Raw genomic sequence first — 16,544 nt, 5'->3', positions numbered from 1 at the left:
AAGCGAGGCGGATGAAGATGGTCAGAGAGGCAGTGTGTGCCACAGCCCTTAAAAGTCAAGGGGAAACTCTTAGATACCATACAGTTGGTGGTGAGGAGCCATTGAATGATTTCTAAGATAAAGTCATAAGATGAAAATGTTTCATGGGGCTTGAAAAGGCAGTGTAGGAGAGTGTACTGTAATAGCGTACCATTGCAGGCAAGTGGTTAAGAGTGTAGTTATGAGGGCTGGGAGCTGGATTGCTTTCAGGTCCTGGGTCAGAGGCTCACCAGTTGTGTGACTTTGGGCATGTAATGTCAAACCTCAGTTTCTGTGACTGTAAAATGGGAGTAACAATAAAATCATACATGTCAGAGGATAATTGTGAGGATTAAATGATTTAATCTCTTTCAAATACTTGGGATAGTTCCTGGCATACAGCCAGTGCTTAGTCAATGCTGCTGCTGCTGCTGCTGCTAAGTCACTTCAGTCGTGTCCGACTCTGTGAGACCCCATAGATGGCAGCGCACCAGGCTCCCCCGTCCCTGGGATTCTCCAAGCAAGAACACTGGAGTGGGTTGCCATTTCCTTCTCCAATGCATGGAAGTGAAAAGTGAAAGTGAAGTCGCTCAGTCGCGTCCGACTCGTAGCGACCCCATGGACCACAGCCCACCAGCTCCTCCATCCATGGGATTTTCCAGGCAAGAGTACTGGAGTAGGGTGCCGTTGCCTTCTCCTAGTCAATGCTAGTTATTATTATTCCCATAGCTATGTATTATTATTCCTGCAGGTATGTAATTAACTGTGGCAGGGATGCTAATTTTGAATGTTGGGAGAGGACATTAAAGCCTGTGGAAGGACTACATACCAGTGGAAGACAGGAAGGTACAGATTATGGGGAAGCACATTTCAAAAAGGAAAAACAGCTGCTTGAATGAAGGTGTATGAGTCAAGACTTGCAAAGGGGTTGCTTTCCAAAGGGTTTCACCAGAAGTTAATGAGGTTCATAGTGGAAGTGCCTAGTCCAGCTGTTCAATATTACCAGGAGTGGCTGGCAGTAATGTGAGACAGGAGTCAGTCTTTAAAATCAACTGTTATGGCTTGGGAGTAGCTGAACCATCCATTGTTTTAGGTCCATTGTATTTTATATTCATATCTTCATGCCAGTGGAGGAAAACAACTAATATATATATATATGTATAAGAGCTTTATTGAAAATTCTGTGCGCTATTCTGATCCTTAAACCGTGTATTCCTTGACAGAGATTATCACTTGAAGCTCAAGCCTGTAGAAATAGTGCAATCAACATAATATATGTTATACTTTTAAAAATATCCTGTTACTCAGTCATAAAAAAGAATGAAATAATGCCATTTGCAGCAACAAATGGATGGACCTAGAGATGATCATACTAAGTAAGTCAGAGGGAGAAAGACAAATATCAAATGACATCAACTTTATGTGAAATCTAAAAAACTGATAAAAGTGAACTTATTTACAAAGCATAGAGTTGCAGACATAGAAAACTTTTAGTTACCAAAGGGGAAAGGGAGCAGGAGATAATTAGGGGAATAATTAGGGGATAATTATGGGAATCATATATACACAGTACTATATATAAAATAAATAACAAGGAATTAATGTATAGCACAGGGAACTATATTCTATATCTTGTAATAATCCATAATGAAAAAGAATCTAAAGAAGAAAATATATATATATAAAACTGAATTACTTTGCTGCACACCTGAAACTAACACAACATTGACAATCAACTATACTTGAATTTTTAAAAAATCCTGCATTGTTTTAGGGAGGATATAGGGCATTTTCAAGGATATGTAAAATATTGAATATATGACAAGATCACATAAACTAAATGAGGGACAAGGTAAAACAAAAGTGGAAAAAAAGAGCAGCAGCATGAATCAGATTAAAAACACGTGGGAGAAAAGGGAAAGCCTTATACATTTGCCCCAGGTGGAACAAAGGGTTGGTGTTAAGCCTTTAAATGGTTGGGCTGATGCTGTACACACACATTTCCAGTTAGAACACAGAGAATATGAGTGGTCTGTTAGAAAGGCTAATTAACAGTTTGTAAAAAAAGAAACCTGATTGTATAACTAAGCAAAAAAAAAAAAAATCAAGGCAAAGAAAATCTGGAATAAAAGATGGAAAGAAAATTATGGCTTTGAAATATGAGTTACTTAAAGTACAGAAAATACACTATGCAGTAAAAACTAAAGATTTTCTTCTTTTAAACTTTTGCAGTGAGCTGAGAGGTAACTCCTCTAAGTCAGAGAACGCAGAAAAAAAAGTTACAAAAACAACCATTTCCCCTGGGTTGACAAATATGAAAAGCTCTGATGTGAGTTAACACTGCTTTATAAATTTGAATTGTGAAGATTGCACTTACTTTTCATCAATTTGAGGAAAAGAGAGGACCAGAAAAATTGTAAATGGTAACAGTAGATGTGGCATTAAATTAAAACTAAAGTAACATGTTAAAAAAAATGATACTTTTAGAATCCAAATAAAAATATAAGAGTTTTAAAACACCTTGAGAAAAACAGGGAATTCACCTGATGGCTAAAACCCACAAATATTACACTCTTTTACATACATTTCTACCTTGAAACGTCCGTTTCGGCTTATATATTTAAGAAAAAATCTTCCTATTTATTTTTTGAAGCAGAAAGTGTTAGTCGCTCAGTCATGTCCGACTCTGCAACCTATGGACTGCAGTCAACCAGATCCTCTGTCCATGGAATTCTCTAGGCAAGAATCACTGGAGCGGGTTGCCGTTCTCTTCTCCAGGAGATCTTCCCCACCCAGGGTTCGAACCCCATCTCCTGCATTGCAGGTAGGTTCTTTCCCATCTGAGCCACCAGGGAAGACCATTTATTTGTATGTCTCTTTAAATAAAGGATAAACATATACACCTTAGAAACTGTCAAACATACTGAAGAAACACTTGCAGAAATATTTCACCTGGCCTTTCTAAAAATGCTGCTTGGAAGGGAATTTTCTTTTTTCACCATATCTTTAATTTGTTGCTATAAAGACAAAAATAGGTGACTTTAAAAAAACAAGTAACAAACGACGTGTAATGAAAAACAAAATATAAGAGAGCGGAAGGGAATTTTAACTATAGACTGGGCAAAGCTGGAGATTGTTTTATTAGAATATATTGGATGCGATATCAAAGAAAAATTTCCCTTAACTACTCGAGTCACAAGAAGCGAATTGTATAGTGACATTTATATCTATCTGTATAGTCATAATTTCGTGGACTTGTACAGACAAGGGCTCTATAAACGTAAAAGTCCTCGCTGATTCAGCTGATAAGCGTTCCCCTGCTCGCCCTTTTGCTGAGGGGCAACAGAAGCAAGAACATTCCTCCCACCATTCCAACCTGTTCTCGTAACTTGGCGCAATCAGGATTCAATAGGCCCGGCCGGAGCTGTCCCGAGCCTGCGGCTGATTGGCCGAGCGCAGAGCACCGGGCGTGGGCTTTGCGCAAGTTCCCCGCTCCCGGCTCCCAGGGCCACGGGGAGCCGGGGCGCGTTCGAGCAGCGGCTCTTCAAGACTCAGGGGAACCGAGACCGCTGTTCGCATCCGCCGCGTCTTTCCGCTGGAGTCTGAATCTCTTGTTCCAAGATTCACGCCTTAATGAAATCTAAGAGGGAAATCTAGTGAAATCTAGAGGGAAAGCCCAAGGTGGGGCGCGGGCAGCTAGGGACTAGACGGAGAAGGTTCGGGGGGAGGATGAGTGGGCTCTTAATTTCCTCAGTTGGGTCTTCTGGGGCGGAGGGCTTCGGAGGAGAGGGAAGGGGAGATTCCAATTGGCAAGTCCAAGGGGACCAAAAAGGGTGAGGCTTCTTCTCAGTCGGGGAGCTCTTGAGGCACCCGTCTCTAGTTTTTTGTGGAGTTTTTGCGCTAGTTATGCGTCCTAGATCTTCGCTGGTGGCTCACGGTAAAGCGTCTGCCTACAATGCCTAACATGTGGGAGACCCGGGTTCAATCCCTGGGTCGGGAAGATTTCCTGGAGAAGGAAATGACAACCCACTCCAGTATTCTGCCTGGAAAATCCCATGGATGGTGGAACCTGGTAGGCTACAGTCCATGGGGTCGCAAAGAGTCAGACACGACTGAGCGACTTCACATGCGTCCTGGAGTCTGCTGCCCCGAGCCCGCAGAGCCAGCGCTGTGCGGGCAGCCGGGCGCCAAGCCCGCGGGCAGGTGGGTGGCGTGGGGACCCGGGAGGCAGAGCCGCGGTGGACGCGGGCAAAGTTGGGGCCGGGCCGCCGCGCTGCCCCTCGGCTGGCGTGCGGAGGCTGGATACCCGGCGCTGAGGCTTGTCCCTGCGGCGACCCTCGCGGCCACGAGCCACAGGAGCATCAGGGCGAGCGCTCCGCCCTTCAGCCCGGCGCGCTGTACTAAAGTCCAGTTTCACCTTAGCCTTCTGAGGATCTTACGTTTGACTGATTGGCTGTGGTTGCTCCTCAGGTCGCCATGGATCTTGAAGACGGCCGCAATGGAAGAGCAGGGGGGAAGAACTTCTTGAAAAGGGACAAAAAAAGGTAGTTTTTTTCACTTTCATACCTTACATGGCTTGAAAAACTTGGGAGATTTGTTTCCGGCCTCCAACTCTGAAATAAATGAACTAATGATGGTGGTGGTGATGGGTTTTATTTTTTTATCTTAAATGCAGGCAGTTGCGGAGGTTCGCTGGCTTGAGTTGAGCCCAGCGTCTGCATGGTGAGCTTCTTCCTCAGCTTTCTGGTCCCACACAGACCAAGGCTCATTTATAACCTTCTGCTTTACGTGTGACGTTGATCGTGCATGAGCCTGAACCGTGCGCTGCTTGTGTTGTGCTTTGTGGTCCAGTCTGTTCGTTCTGGTAAAACAGTCACATAAACGTTGCATGTTTGTGGCACGCAGAACAAACATGCAACAGAAGGCCACGACTACTTTTAAGTATTCTTTTTTTTTCTTTTTAAGGCAATGAGTATCTGACTCTGGTAGAAGTAATTGTGAGACGAGTGTACTACCAAAGAATTATTAGAATGGTGTAAAATTATCCTGACTGTATATAGAATTGGTTCTGTAATCACGTAGGAAAAATAATTATCGTAAGTAAATTTTGATCACAGTTGCAGTATCTGTACAGGAAATTTTTAGTTTCACTCAGTAAGCTCTTTGTTAGTAATAAATGGTAAAATTAAAGTAGTAAAGTTATTAGAAACCAAGCTTTTCAGTGTAAGAGAAAAGAAATACAAGTGTGGACATTAAGTAGACTTTTTAAAACGTTGAATCTGAATGTGATTTCATGATGTTTTTTAATAGGTCGTCTTCTGTCCATTGAAATGGATCGTGAGTGGCAAAGAGCACACTCATTGTTAACCTTGGTTTCTCAGTATGGTTCCTTACAAAAAAGGAATCTTCACCCCATAGAGAAAGGGTTAATGCAACTGAGCCTGAGCTTGGAGTATCTTGTGGTACCTGAAAACAAGAGGTGGAGGGCGATTATCGAAAAGGACACAGGAACTGGCTTGAAGGGGCTTTCCCTGGCCCAAATCTGGGACAGTTTGAGCATCAACAAGAATAATGACTGTACTTGATTGTGAAATACTGAGTAAATTAATTTTTAATAAAATTCTGAGAGGAGGAGGAAAACTAAGGGGGAGAGAGAGAAAGAGAGAGGGAGAACCTTCTTCACAGAAAAATGTTGAAACCTGCATTGTTATAATTGGTTCAGGCAAGGATTGTTAATGGGTCCTAAACCACTCAGAGAAAGGTTGAATCTATGCATTAGCCACAGTTCTTAATTGGAAAAAGGAAAATGTGATTTTTCCAGTAAAGATACTGCAGTTCTCCACCTTAACCAAGTGATCATACCTGGCCTGGCTCCTGGTGGAATAGACTGCATTAGTGACACGACGCCACCTAGGAAGTATGTTTGCAGAATCATTTAGTGAATCTAACTTATCAAGCTTTCAGACTAATGCTGTCCAATAGAAATATGATGCGAACCACATTTGTAATTATTAATTTTCTAATAGCAACTTTTAAAAAGTAAAAAGAAACAGGTGAAATTAATGTTGGAAATACATTTTAAGGATTCAAGTATATTCAACCTATTATCATTTCTACATGTAATGAGGATTATTAATGAGATAGTTTGCATTCTCTTTTACACTCCATCCTCAAATCTGTATTTCATACTTACTGCACAATTTGGACAAAGATTGAAACAGACATATCCAAGATATGGGACATTCTATAAGACACCTGTTTTTATTTCTATAATAAGTCAATGTTTGGCGGGAGGTAGGTGGGAAGAAGAATTTCTAGATTTGAAAGAGAGTAAAGAGACAAATGGAGAAGGAAATGGTAGCCCATCCACTCCAGTATTCTTGCCATGGACAGAGGAGCCTGGCGGGCTACGGTCCATGGGCTGGCAAAAGAGTCAGACACGACTTAGTGACTAAACAACAACAAAGAAACAAAACCACCACATATGATTCATGAGCCTTAATTACACCAGAGTTCTAAAAAGGAAAAACCTATAGAAAACATTCTTGGAAATTTTGAATGTGGATTGATATCAAAATTGCTGTTAATTTTATTGTATGTGATAATGGTAGGAAAACATGTGAAGTGCTGTGATCTTTGCAACTTATTTTCAAATAGTTTGACGATTAACAGTTATAATGTAAACTTCCTTATGCATTAAAGAAAATATGGTCAAAATGTTCAGTTATTGAATCTAAATTTTTAATGGGTAGTCATTATTAGTATTCTTTTTTTGTTTGTTTGTTTGAAGGTTTTCATAATAAATTTTCATAAAATAGATTATATAGAGTGGAAGGTAGATACATCCCTTTTTGTTTTTAAGTTTTTAAACTTGGTACCTTAAATACATATTTTTTGACACAAACACTTAGGGACATTGAAATAAGAAGTATTAAGGCTTTGTGGAAGGAAAGAAATTTGTTTGACAGATTGGTGGTTTCCAGAGGTGGAGGAAAGGGGGACAAAACGAGTGAAGGGAGTCAAAAGGTCCAAAGTGCCAGTTATAAAATAAGTCCTGGAGGTGTAATGTACAGCAGTGTGACTCCAGTTAATAACACTGTATTGCATATTTGAAAGTTGCTAGGAGTAACTCTTAAAAGTTCTCATCACAAGAAAATTCAGTGACTGTGTGTGGTGACAGATGTTAACTAGACTCGTGGTGATGATTTCCCAATATATACAAATATCAAATCATTCTCTTGTACACCTGAAACTAACACAGTGTCAGTTATACCTCAGTTTTTAAAAATTTAATTGAAGGACAGTTGCTTTACAGTATTGTGTTGGTTTCTGCCAAACATCAACATGAATAGGTATACATATGTCCCCTCCCTCTTGAACGTTTTTGAAAAAGGTGTTCAATAAATATTTGTGGGATATTTGCTTATTTATTCTTCTGTAAGAGCCCATATTTTGAAAACAGTATTTCTTTTGAGCTTGCACATTCCTTCATTTTATTGTTGATTGGTCTACAAACTTTTTTTTCAAACTAGAAATTTTGTTTTTTTAGTTAAGTAACTCTTATTAAACTGTGCTCACCATTATTGATGTGAATCTGTTTTTTATAAAGCTATGTATTTTTCCAGTTTTATTGAGTTATAATTGACCTATGATACTGAAAGTTTGTTGCTGAACCACGAAAAGACCCCGGGATTCTTGGCCTCTGGAGAGACTTCAATCTGGGGCCAGATGCCCAGAGCTTTTGTGTAATAAAGTTTTATTAAAATATGAAAGAGACAGAGAAAGCTTCTGACATAGACTTCAGAAGAGGGCAGAAAGAGTACCCCCTTGCTAGTGTTAGCAATGAAGTTATATACCTTTTAATTAGTTATTCAGTTCAGTTCAGTTCAGTTCAGTCGCTCAGTCGTGTCCGACTCTTAGCGACCCCATGAACCACAGCACGCCAGGCCTCCCTGTCCATCACCAACTCCCGGAGTTCACTCAAACTCATGTCCATTGAGTCGGTGATGCCATCCAGCCACCTCATTCTCTGTCGTCCCCATCTCCTCCTACCCCCAATTGCTCCCAGCATGAGAGTTTTTTCCAGTGAGTCAACTCGTCGCATGAGGTGGCCAAAGTATTGGAGTTTCAGCTTTAGCATCAGTCCTTCCAAAGAACACCCAGGATTGATCTCCTCTAGAATGGACTGGTTGGATCTCCTTGCACTCCAAGGGACTCTCAAGAGTCTTCTCCAACACCACAGTTCAAAAGCATCAATTCTTCAGCGATCAGCTATTACAATGAATCAAAAGAATGTCTCAAGTTTGTGAAAATTTTACCAGACTCACTCCCACAATTTACATTTTAGGATAACAAGATTAGAATTTAACAATAGAAAGATCCTACCAGACCCACTCCCATAATACATTCTAAGATATCAGGATTAGTCAGAAGGTTTTCAGGAAGGAGAAACTGTCCTCAGGCCGGATACATTGTTGTTGTATAATCCCTCAGTTCAGTTCAGTCACTCAGTCGTGTCCGACTCTCTGCGACCCCATGAATCACAGCATGCCAGGCCTCCCTGTCCATCACCAACTCCTGGAGTTCACTCAAACTCATGTCCACAGAGTCGGTGATGACATCCAGCCATCTCATTCTCTGTCGTCCCCTTCTCCTCCCGCCCCCACCCTTTCCCAGCATCAGAGTCTTTTCCAGTGAGTCAACTTGTCGCATGAGGTGGCCAAAGTATTGCAGTTTCAGCTTTAGCATCAGTTCTTCCAATGAACACCCGGGATTGATCTCCTTTGGAATAGACTGGTTGGATCTCCTTGCAGTCCAAGGGACTCTCAAGAGTCTTCTCCAACACCGCAGTTCAAAAGCATCAATTCTTCGGCGATCAGCTTTCTTCACAGTCCAACTCTCACATCCATACATGACCACGGGAAAAACCATAGCCTTGACTAGACGGACCTTTGTTGGCAAAGTAATGTCTCTGCTTTTTAATATACTATCTAGGTTGGTCATAACTTTCCTTCCAAGGAGTAAGCGTCTTTTAATTTCATGGCTGCAATCAGCATCTGCAGTGATTTTGAAGCCCAAAAAAATAAAGTCTGACACCGTTTCCACTGTTTTTCCATCTATTTCCCATGAAGTGATGGGACCAGATGCCATGATCTTTGTTTTCTGAATGTTGAGCTTCAAGTCAACCTTTTCACTCTCCTCTTTCACTTTCATCAAGAGGCTTTTGAGTTCCTCTTCACTTTCTGCCATAAGGGTGGTGTCATCTGCATATCTGAGGTTATTGATATTTCTCCCGGCAATCTTGATTCCAGCTTGTGCTTCTTCCAGCCCAGGGTTCCTCATGATGTACTCTGCATATAAGTTAAATAAGCAAGGTGACAATATACAGCCTTGACGTACTCCTTTTCCTATTTGGAACCAGTCTGTTGTTCCATGTACAGTTCTGACTGATGCTTCCTGACCTGCATACAGGTTTCTCAAGAGGCAGGTCAGGTGGTCTGGTATTCCCATCTCTTTCAGAATTTTCCAGTTTATCGTGATCCACACAGTCAAAGGCTTTGGCATAGTCAATGAAGCAGAAGGAATGTACTTCCCTGATGGCTCAGATGGTAAAGTGTCTGCCTACAATGCAGGAGACCCAGGTTCGATCCCTGGGTTGGGAAAATCCTCTGGAGAAGGAGATGGCAACCCACTCCAGTACTCTTGCCTGGAAAATCCCATGGACAAAGGAGCATGGTAGGCTGCAGTCCATGGGGTCACAGAGTCGGACACGACTGAGCGACTTCAAGGAATGTAGAGAGAAAGAAACGTTTGTCCTTTTCTCCTCCTTGAGTATTACAGACCCCTATCTCCCCTTCAAGAGCCCCACACCCCTTTCTCCTCCTTGGGGACCCTGAACTTCAATCTGTCTAGGAATTGACTCTCTCAATATCTTGTAAGTTTAAAGCATAGTCGTTTGAATTACAAATATTGTGATACACTACCACAACAAGTTAGCCAACATCCTTCATCTTCTACAGATTAAAAAAAATATATTTCTTATTGTGATGAGAACTTTTAGGATCCTCCCTCTTAACAGCTGATTCATCTATATCGTACAGCAGTGTTAACTGCAGGCATCTTGTGGCACATTGCATCTCTAGCACTCTTTTATAACTGAAAGTTGGTAGCTTTGGACCAGCTTTCTCTCATCCCATCTTCCCCCTCTAGAAACCACAAATCTCACTTCTTTTTCTATGAGTTTGTTTTTTAAATTGTATATTCTAATTCAAAGTCATAAAGAAATATGTGACTTGCTGATAAAGTGAATAGGTATAATGCCTGGGTAATAGTACCCTTTGGCATATTTGTATTTGTAAAGATTCTTATTAAAATGTGATTGGATAAGTAGCTTCCTATTTGTCAGCACTGTGTTGGAGCGAATGGGGACAAATGAGTCTCCTAAGAGGGGTGACAGTCAGTGATCCCAGCAGGGCAGTGTCAGAAGTCTGACACTGCACCAGATAGCCTGGTGTCTGGGAGTTAGACTTCTCCGTGGAAAGCTTGGCTTCTTTCTGTGTGACCTTGGACAAGTGAGTTAACTCTTCTCACCTGCAGTTCTCTTGTTTGTAAAGGAAGGATAAAAATGTGCCTGCCTCACAGAGATTAAGATGAAATGAGTTCTTGTATGGGAAGTGTTTACTTAGCCAGTATCTGGAACATTATAAATTCTTCAGAGTAGCTGCAGTTTTGGGGAATAAAAAAATAAAAGCTTAGAGCTAAAACCCAATTCTTTATGGCTATTTTTCTCCTGTCATCCTGATTCCAGGGGTACTGAAACCGTGCCTTTACTGGGAATAGGGTGGAACCGAATCTGAAGACTTATGTTTGTGTATTTTGTGTGTTGTTCAGTAGTGGAACATTGCTCCAAAGCCAAATATGGAGTAGACTCTGGATTTTTTTTCTTTAGAAGTTTCTTCAACTCTTTGACCTTGCTTAGCATAAAGAACAAGACACAGATGAATTTACTTTTTGAACTTGAAAAGCTGTGTAAAAATAATGTACTTCTTCTCTGAGATAGTCTTTCTTTTATAAATAGGAAAATACTGATGTGGAGGTTATGCTCATATGCTGGATGGCAGTTAGAGTAGAACACTGGTTAGAGAGTTCTGAATCTGCACTCGAAATAATTGACCTTTCTCTGCGAGAGGATAGCTTGTTTTTTTGCAGTTTAGAAACCATCTTTTTTGATGGTGCTTTTTCTAGGTTGTGTGTATTGCCACAATGGCCCATTTAGGGCTCCAGACATCTTTTCAGAATTAGATTTGCTCACGGAGAGTGATTGAATTATGTTTTTTTCTTAGGACACTTTATGCCCTGCATGTTTGCCACTACTCTCCCTGAGGTAAGGACTAATATCTAGGTAGATAGAAGGATAGACTATCTGTTGCTAAAATCACTGAGGTGATAATTAAGGGGATTAACTCTGGGGAGCATGAGTGAGCTCTAAGTAGAAGAAAGACCGGAAGCTCTCTTTTTTTAGTGTTGGTTTTTGTAATTCCAAATTTGTGTGTCTCTGTGTATTCATCACAGAAAATTAGGAAATACCAAAGGCACAAGGAAGAAAATAATTTGAAATCTCGACAGAAATCTCAACACCCAGTGATAGCCCTGTGTATAGATTTATAGGTGTATGTAAACATACTTGAACTTTATAAATGGGATCATATTATAACCTGTTTTTTTAATGACACTGTAGACATGTTTCTTTGTCCTGTTTGTTGCTAAATATAAGCCCTACGTTGATTGAATATAGATTTACATAGTTTTTAAAGTTTTATGTAACTCTGTTGCTAGGTTTTTCAGTAAAAAAGATGAGAAGAAGGAAAAGAGACCAACTGTCAGTACTTTTGCAATGGTGAGTTTGAATGTATTCACTATTCTATATATATATGCACACAGCTGATTCAGTTTGTACAGCAGAAACTAACACAAGGTTGTAAACCAATCTCACGCCAATAAAAACAAAGCAAAACAAAAGAAAAAGTGCTGTGACTTCTCTTGATCTAAAAAAGAGGTATTTCATCTGGTATAATATTTTCTGGGGGAGTATGTTAATGAAGAGGTAAAATGAACTCATTTAATTCAGCTTGTGTTCAGGGAATGATGAGCATTGTACACAAACTTGCTGTGTGCAATGAGCTTCCAGAGTCCCCTGTCCTGGCCTGGGTTTCGGTATTCTCCTAACCAGTTATGTCACCAGTGATATGTCCAGTGATATGTCAGCTACGCAAGCACTTCTTCCATTGGTGGTCTCAGTCCTAAACAGAGGAAACCAGCCACATGGAGTGTGGTTCAAACAAAACCTGGGGTACCCTGTCTCCAAGAGCTCTAATCCTGGCAGGTTTGATGTCAAAGTCCCAGGCACTCATAATAGAAGTTAGCAATGGGTTATTAATTACTATGGCTTAGTACCTGTCACTATGCTTCTGTGCTGAATAACTGAAAATCTGGAATTTGAAAACCTTAATATACTTCTTTGTCTTATTTTCTGGTTTCATGGTGGCCACTCAGAAGATTTTCTTTAATTAGATTTGGAATAAGACAGGCTGGTTGATGAGCCCTCTCTACCTGTAATCGTTTTTGTTTTTTCTCCTGAGAATGCAGATTTAGGGAACTGTGCAATTAGAACCTGGAAAACTTACTGAACCCATTAAGTCTTATGGTACACACTTTGTAATTCAGACATAACACAGCAGACACTTGTAAAATTAGTGTGTGGGGGGGGGTAGGCTATCTTATAATATGAATATTAGTAAAATTGAATATTAAGTATGGTTACAGGCATAAAAAAGAGCTGCCCTTTATACTCGAGTGATCTTATATGAACTTCATCTTCTTGCACTCCAGTTGCTCTTGATAAAATTTCACCTTTGAGTCTATCTTTACTCTCTTGGAATTTTGGGGAAATGAGACTGTGTACTCGAGTTATACTCACAAATAACCAAGTGACAGTTTTACATTTTATTTTATATTCTTATGTTAAAAGAAGCTTTGATGTTAAAATAGGTTATTCCCCAGATTTAATTTCCAATTCTGTCATTTTGAGACCAGAATATTTCTGTCTTTTGTAATTTCATTTATATATATATATAATTTATTTATTTTAATTGGAGGCTAATTACTTTACAGTATTGTAGTGGTTTTGCCATACATTGACATGAATCCACCATGGGTGTACATGTGTTCCCCATTTTGAACCTGCCCCACCTCCCTCCCCATCCCATCCCTCTGGGTCATCCCAGTGCACCAGCCCTGAGTACCCTGTCTCATGCATCGAACCTGGGCTGGCGATCTGTTTCACATATGATAATATACATGTTTCAATGCCATTCTCCCAAATCATCCCACCCTCTCCCTCTCCCACAGAGTCCAAAAGACTGTTCAATACATCTGTGTCTCTTTTGCTGTCTCACATATAGGGTTATTGTTACCATCTTTCTAAATTCCATATATATGCATTAGTATAGTGTATTGGTGTTTTTCTTTCTGGCTTACTTCAGTCAGTATAATAGGCTCCAGTTTCATCCACCTCATTAGAACTGATTCAAATGTATTCTTTTTAATGGCCGAGTAATATTCCATTATGTATATGTACCACAGCTTTCTTATCTGTTCGTCTCCTGATAGACATCTAGGTTGCTTCCAAGTCCTGGCTATTGTAAACAGTACTTCAGTGAACATTGGAGTAAATGTGTTTCTTTCAATTCTGGTTTCCTCAGTGTGTACACCCAGGAGTGCAATTGCTGGATCATATGGAAGTTCTATTTCCAGTATTTTAAGGAATCTCCACACTGTTCTCCATAGTGGCTGTACTAGTTTGCAGTCCCACCAACAGTGTAAGAGGGTTCCCTTTTCTCCACACCCTCTCCAGCATTTATTGCTTGTAGACTTTTGGATAGCAGCCATTCTGACTGGCGTGAAATGATACCTCATTGTGGTTTTGATTTGCATTTCTCTGATAATGAGTGATGTTGAGCATCTTTTCATGTGTTTGTTAGCCATCTGTATGTCTTCTTTGGAGAAATGTCTGTTTAGTTCTTTGGCCCATTTTTTGATTGGGTCGTTTATTTTTCCGGAATTGAGCTGCAGGAGTTGTTTGTATATTTTTGAGATTAATCCTTTGTCAGTTGCTTCATTTGCTGTTATTTACTCCCATTCTGAAGGCTGTCTTTTCACCTTGCTTATAGTTTCCTTTGCTGTGCAGAAGCTTTTAATTTTAATTAGGTCCCATTTGTTTATTTTTGCTTTTATTTCCAATATTCTGGGAGGTGGGTCATGGAGGATCCTGCTGTGATTTATGTCGGAGAGTGTTTTGCCTATGTTTTCCTCCAGGAGTTTTATAGTTTCTGGTCTTATGTTTAGATCTTTAATCCATTTTGAGTTTATTTTTGTGTAAGGTGTTAGAAAGTGTTCTAGTTTCATTCTTTCACAAGTGGTTGACCAGTTTTCCCAGTACCACTTGTTAAAGAGACTATTTTCTCCATTGTATATTCTTGCCTCCTTTGTCAAAGATAAGGTGTCCATAGGTGCATGGATTTATCTCTGGGCTTTCTATTTTGTTCCATTCATCTATATTTCTGCCTCTGTGCCAGTATCATACTGTCTTGATGACTGTGGCTTTGTAGTAGAGCCTGAAGTCAGGCGGGTTGATTCTTCTAGTTCCATTCTTCCTTCTCAAGATTGCTTTGGCTATTTGTATTTCCATACAAATTGTGAAATTATTTGTTCTAGTTCTGTGAAAAATACCATTGGTAGCTTGATAGGGATTACATTGAATCTATAGATTGGTTTGGGTAGTATACTCATTTTCACTATATTGATTCCTCCGAACCATGAACACGGTATATTTCTCCCTCTATTTGTGTTCTCTTTGATTTCTTTCACCAGTGCTTTATAATTTTCTACAGATAGGCCTTTTGTTTCTTTAGGTAGATATATTCCTAAGTATTTTATTCTTTTCGTTGCAATGATGAATGGAATTGTTTTCTTAATTTCTCTTTCTGTTTTCTCATTGTTAGTGTATAGGAATGCAAGGGATTTCTGTGTGTTGATTTTATATCCTGCAAATTTACTATATTCATTGATTAGCTCTAGTAATTTTCTGGTGGAGTCTTTAGGATTTTCTGTGTAGAGGATCATGTCATCTGCAAACAGAGAGAGTTTTACTTCTTCTTTTCCAATCTGGATTCATTTTATTTCTTTTTGTGCTCTGATTGCTGTGGCCAAACCTTCCAAAACTATGTTGAATAGTAGTGGTGAGAGTGGGCATGCTTGTCTTGTCTTGTTCCTGACTTTAGGGGAAATGCTTTCAATTTTTCACCATTGAGGATAATGTTTGCTGTGGGTTTGTCATATATAGGTTTTATTATGTTGAGATATGTTCCTTCTATTCCTGCTTTCTGGAGGGTTTTTATCATAAATGGAGGTTGAATTTTGTCAAAGGCTTTCTCTGCATCTACTGAGATAATCATATGGCTTTTATTTTTCAATTTGTTAATGTGGTGTATTACATGGATTGATTTGCGAACATTGAAGAATCCTTGCATCCCTGGGATAAGGCCCACTTGGTCATGATGTATGATCTTTTTAATGTGTTGTTGGATTCTGATTGCTAGAATTTTGTTAAGGATTTTTGCATCTATGTTCATCAGTGATATTGGCCTGTAGTTTTCTTTTGTTGTGGCATCTTTGTCAGGTTTTGGTATTAGGGTGATGGTGGCCTCATAGAATGAGTTTGGAAGTTTACCTTCCTTTGCAATTTTCTGGAAGAGTTTGAGTAGGATATGTGTTAGCTCTTCTCTAAAAATTTGGTAGAATTCAGCTGTGAAGCCATCTGGTCCAGGGCTTTTGTTTGCTGGAAGATTTCTGATTACAGTTTCAAAATCCGTGCTTGTGATGGGTCTGTTAAAATTTCCTATTTCTTCCTGGTTCAGTTTTGGAAAGCTGTACTTTTCTAAGAATTTGTCCGTTTATTCCAAGTTGTCTATTTTATTGGCATTTAATTGCTGATAGCAGTCTCTCTCTTTTTTTTTTTTTAGGTTTTTTTTTTAATTTATTTATTTTAATTGGAGGCTAATTACTTTACGTTATTGTATTGGTTTTGCGGTACATTGACATGAATCTGCCCCAGGTGTCCTTTGTATTTCTGTGTTGTCGGTTCTGATCTCTCCATTTTCATTTCTAATTTTATTGATTTGGTTTTTCTCCCTTTGTTTCTTGATGCGTCTGGCTATTGGTTTGTCAATTTTATATATCTTCTTAAAGAACCAGCCTTTGGCTTTGTTGATTTTTGCTATGGTCTCTTTTGTTTCTTTTGCATTTATTTCTGCCCTAATTTTTAAGATTTCTTTCCTTCTACTGACCCTGGGGTTCTTGATTTCTTCCTTTTCTAGTTAGGTGTAGAGTTAGGTTATTTAGTTGACTTTTTTGTTGTTTCTTGAGGTAAGCCTGTATTGCTATGAACCTTCCCCTATGCATTGCTTTTA

At 39.7% G+C, this 16,544-nt stretch overlaps 1 protein-coding gene across 1 annotated transcript in view; it reads left to right on the top strand.

The window, feature by feature from the left end:
* The first annotated feature begins 4,494 nt into the window (after positions 1–4,494).
* The window catches only part of LOC129552314 (ATP-dependent translocase ABCB1), a 115,293-nt gene continuing 103,243 nt past the window's right edge, over positions 4,495–16,544 (top strand). The window contains exons 1-2 of the mRNA XM_055420594.2: positions 4,495–4,562; positions 11,854–11,914. Coding sequence (XP_055276569.2) covers positions 4,495–4,562; positions 11,854–11,914 — 129 coding nt within the window. The remainder of the gene's footprint in view (positions 4,563–11,853; positions 11,915–16,544) is intronic.

The sequence above is a fragment of the Moschus berezovskii genome, chromosome 3 (genome assembly GCF_049115385.1).
Source record: "Moschus berezovskii isolate FMDL1 chromosome 3, NW_MosBer_1.0, whole genome shotgun sequence".
Classification (NCBI taxonomy): Eukaryota; Metazoa; Chordata; class Mammalia; order Artiodactyla; family Moschidae; genus Moschus; species Moschus berezovskii.
Note: the sequence above shows the minus strand (reverse complement) of the source record. Positions and strands in the feature narration are given on the sequence as shown.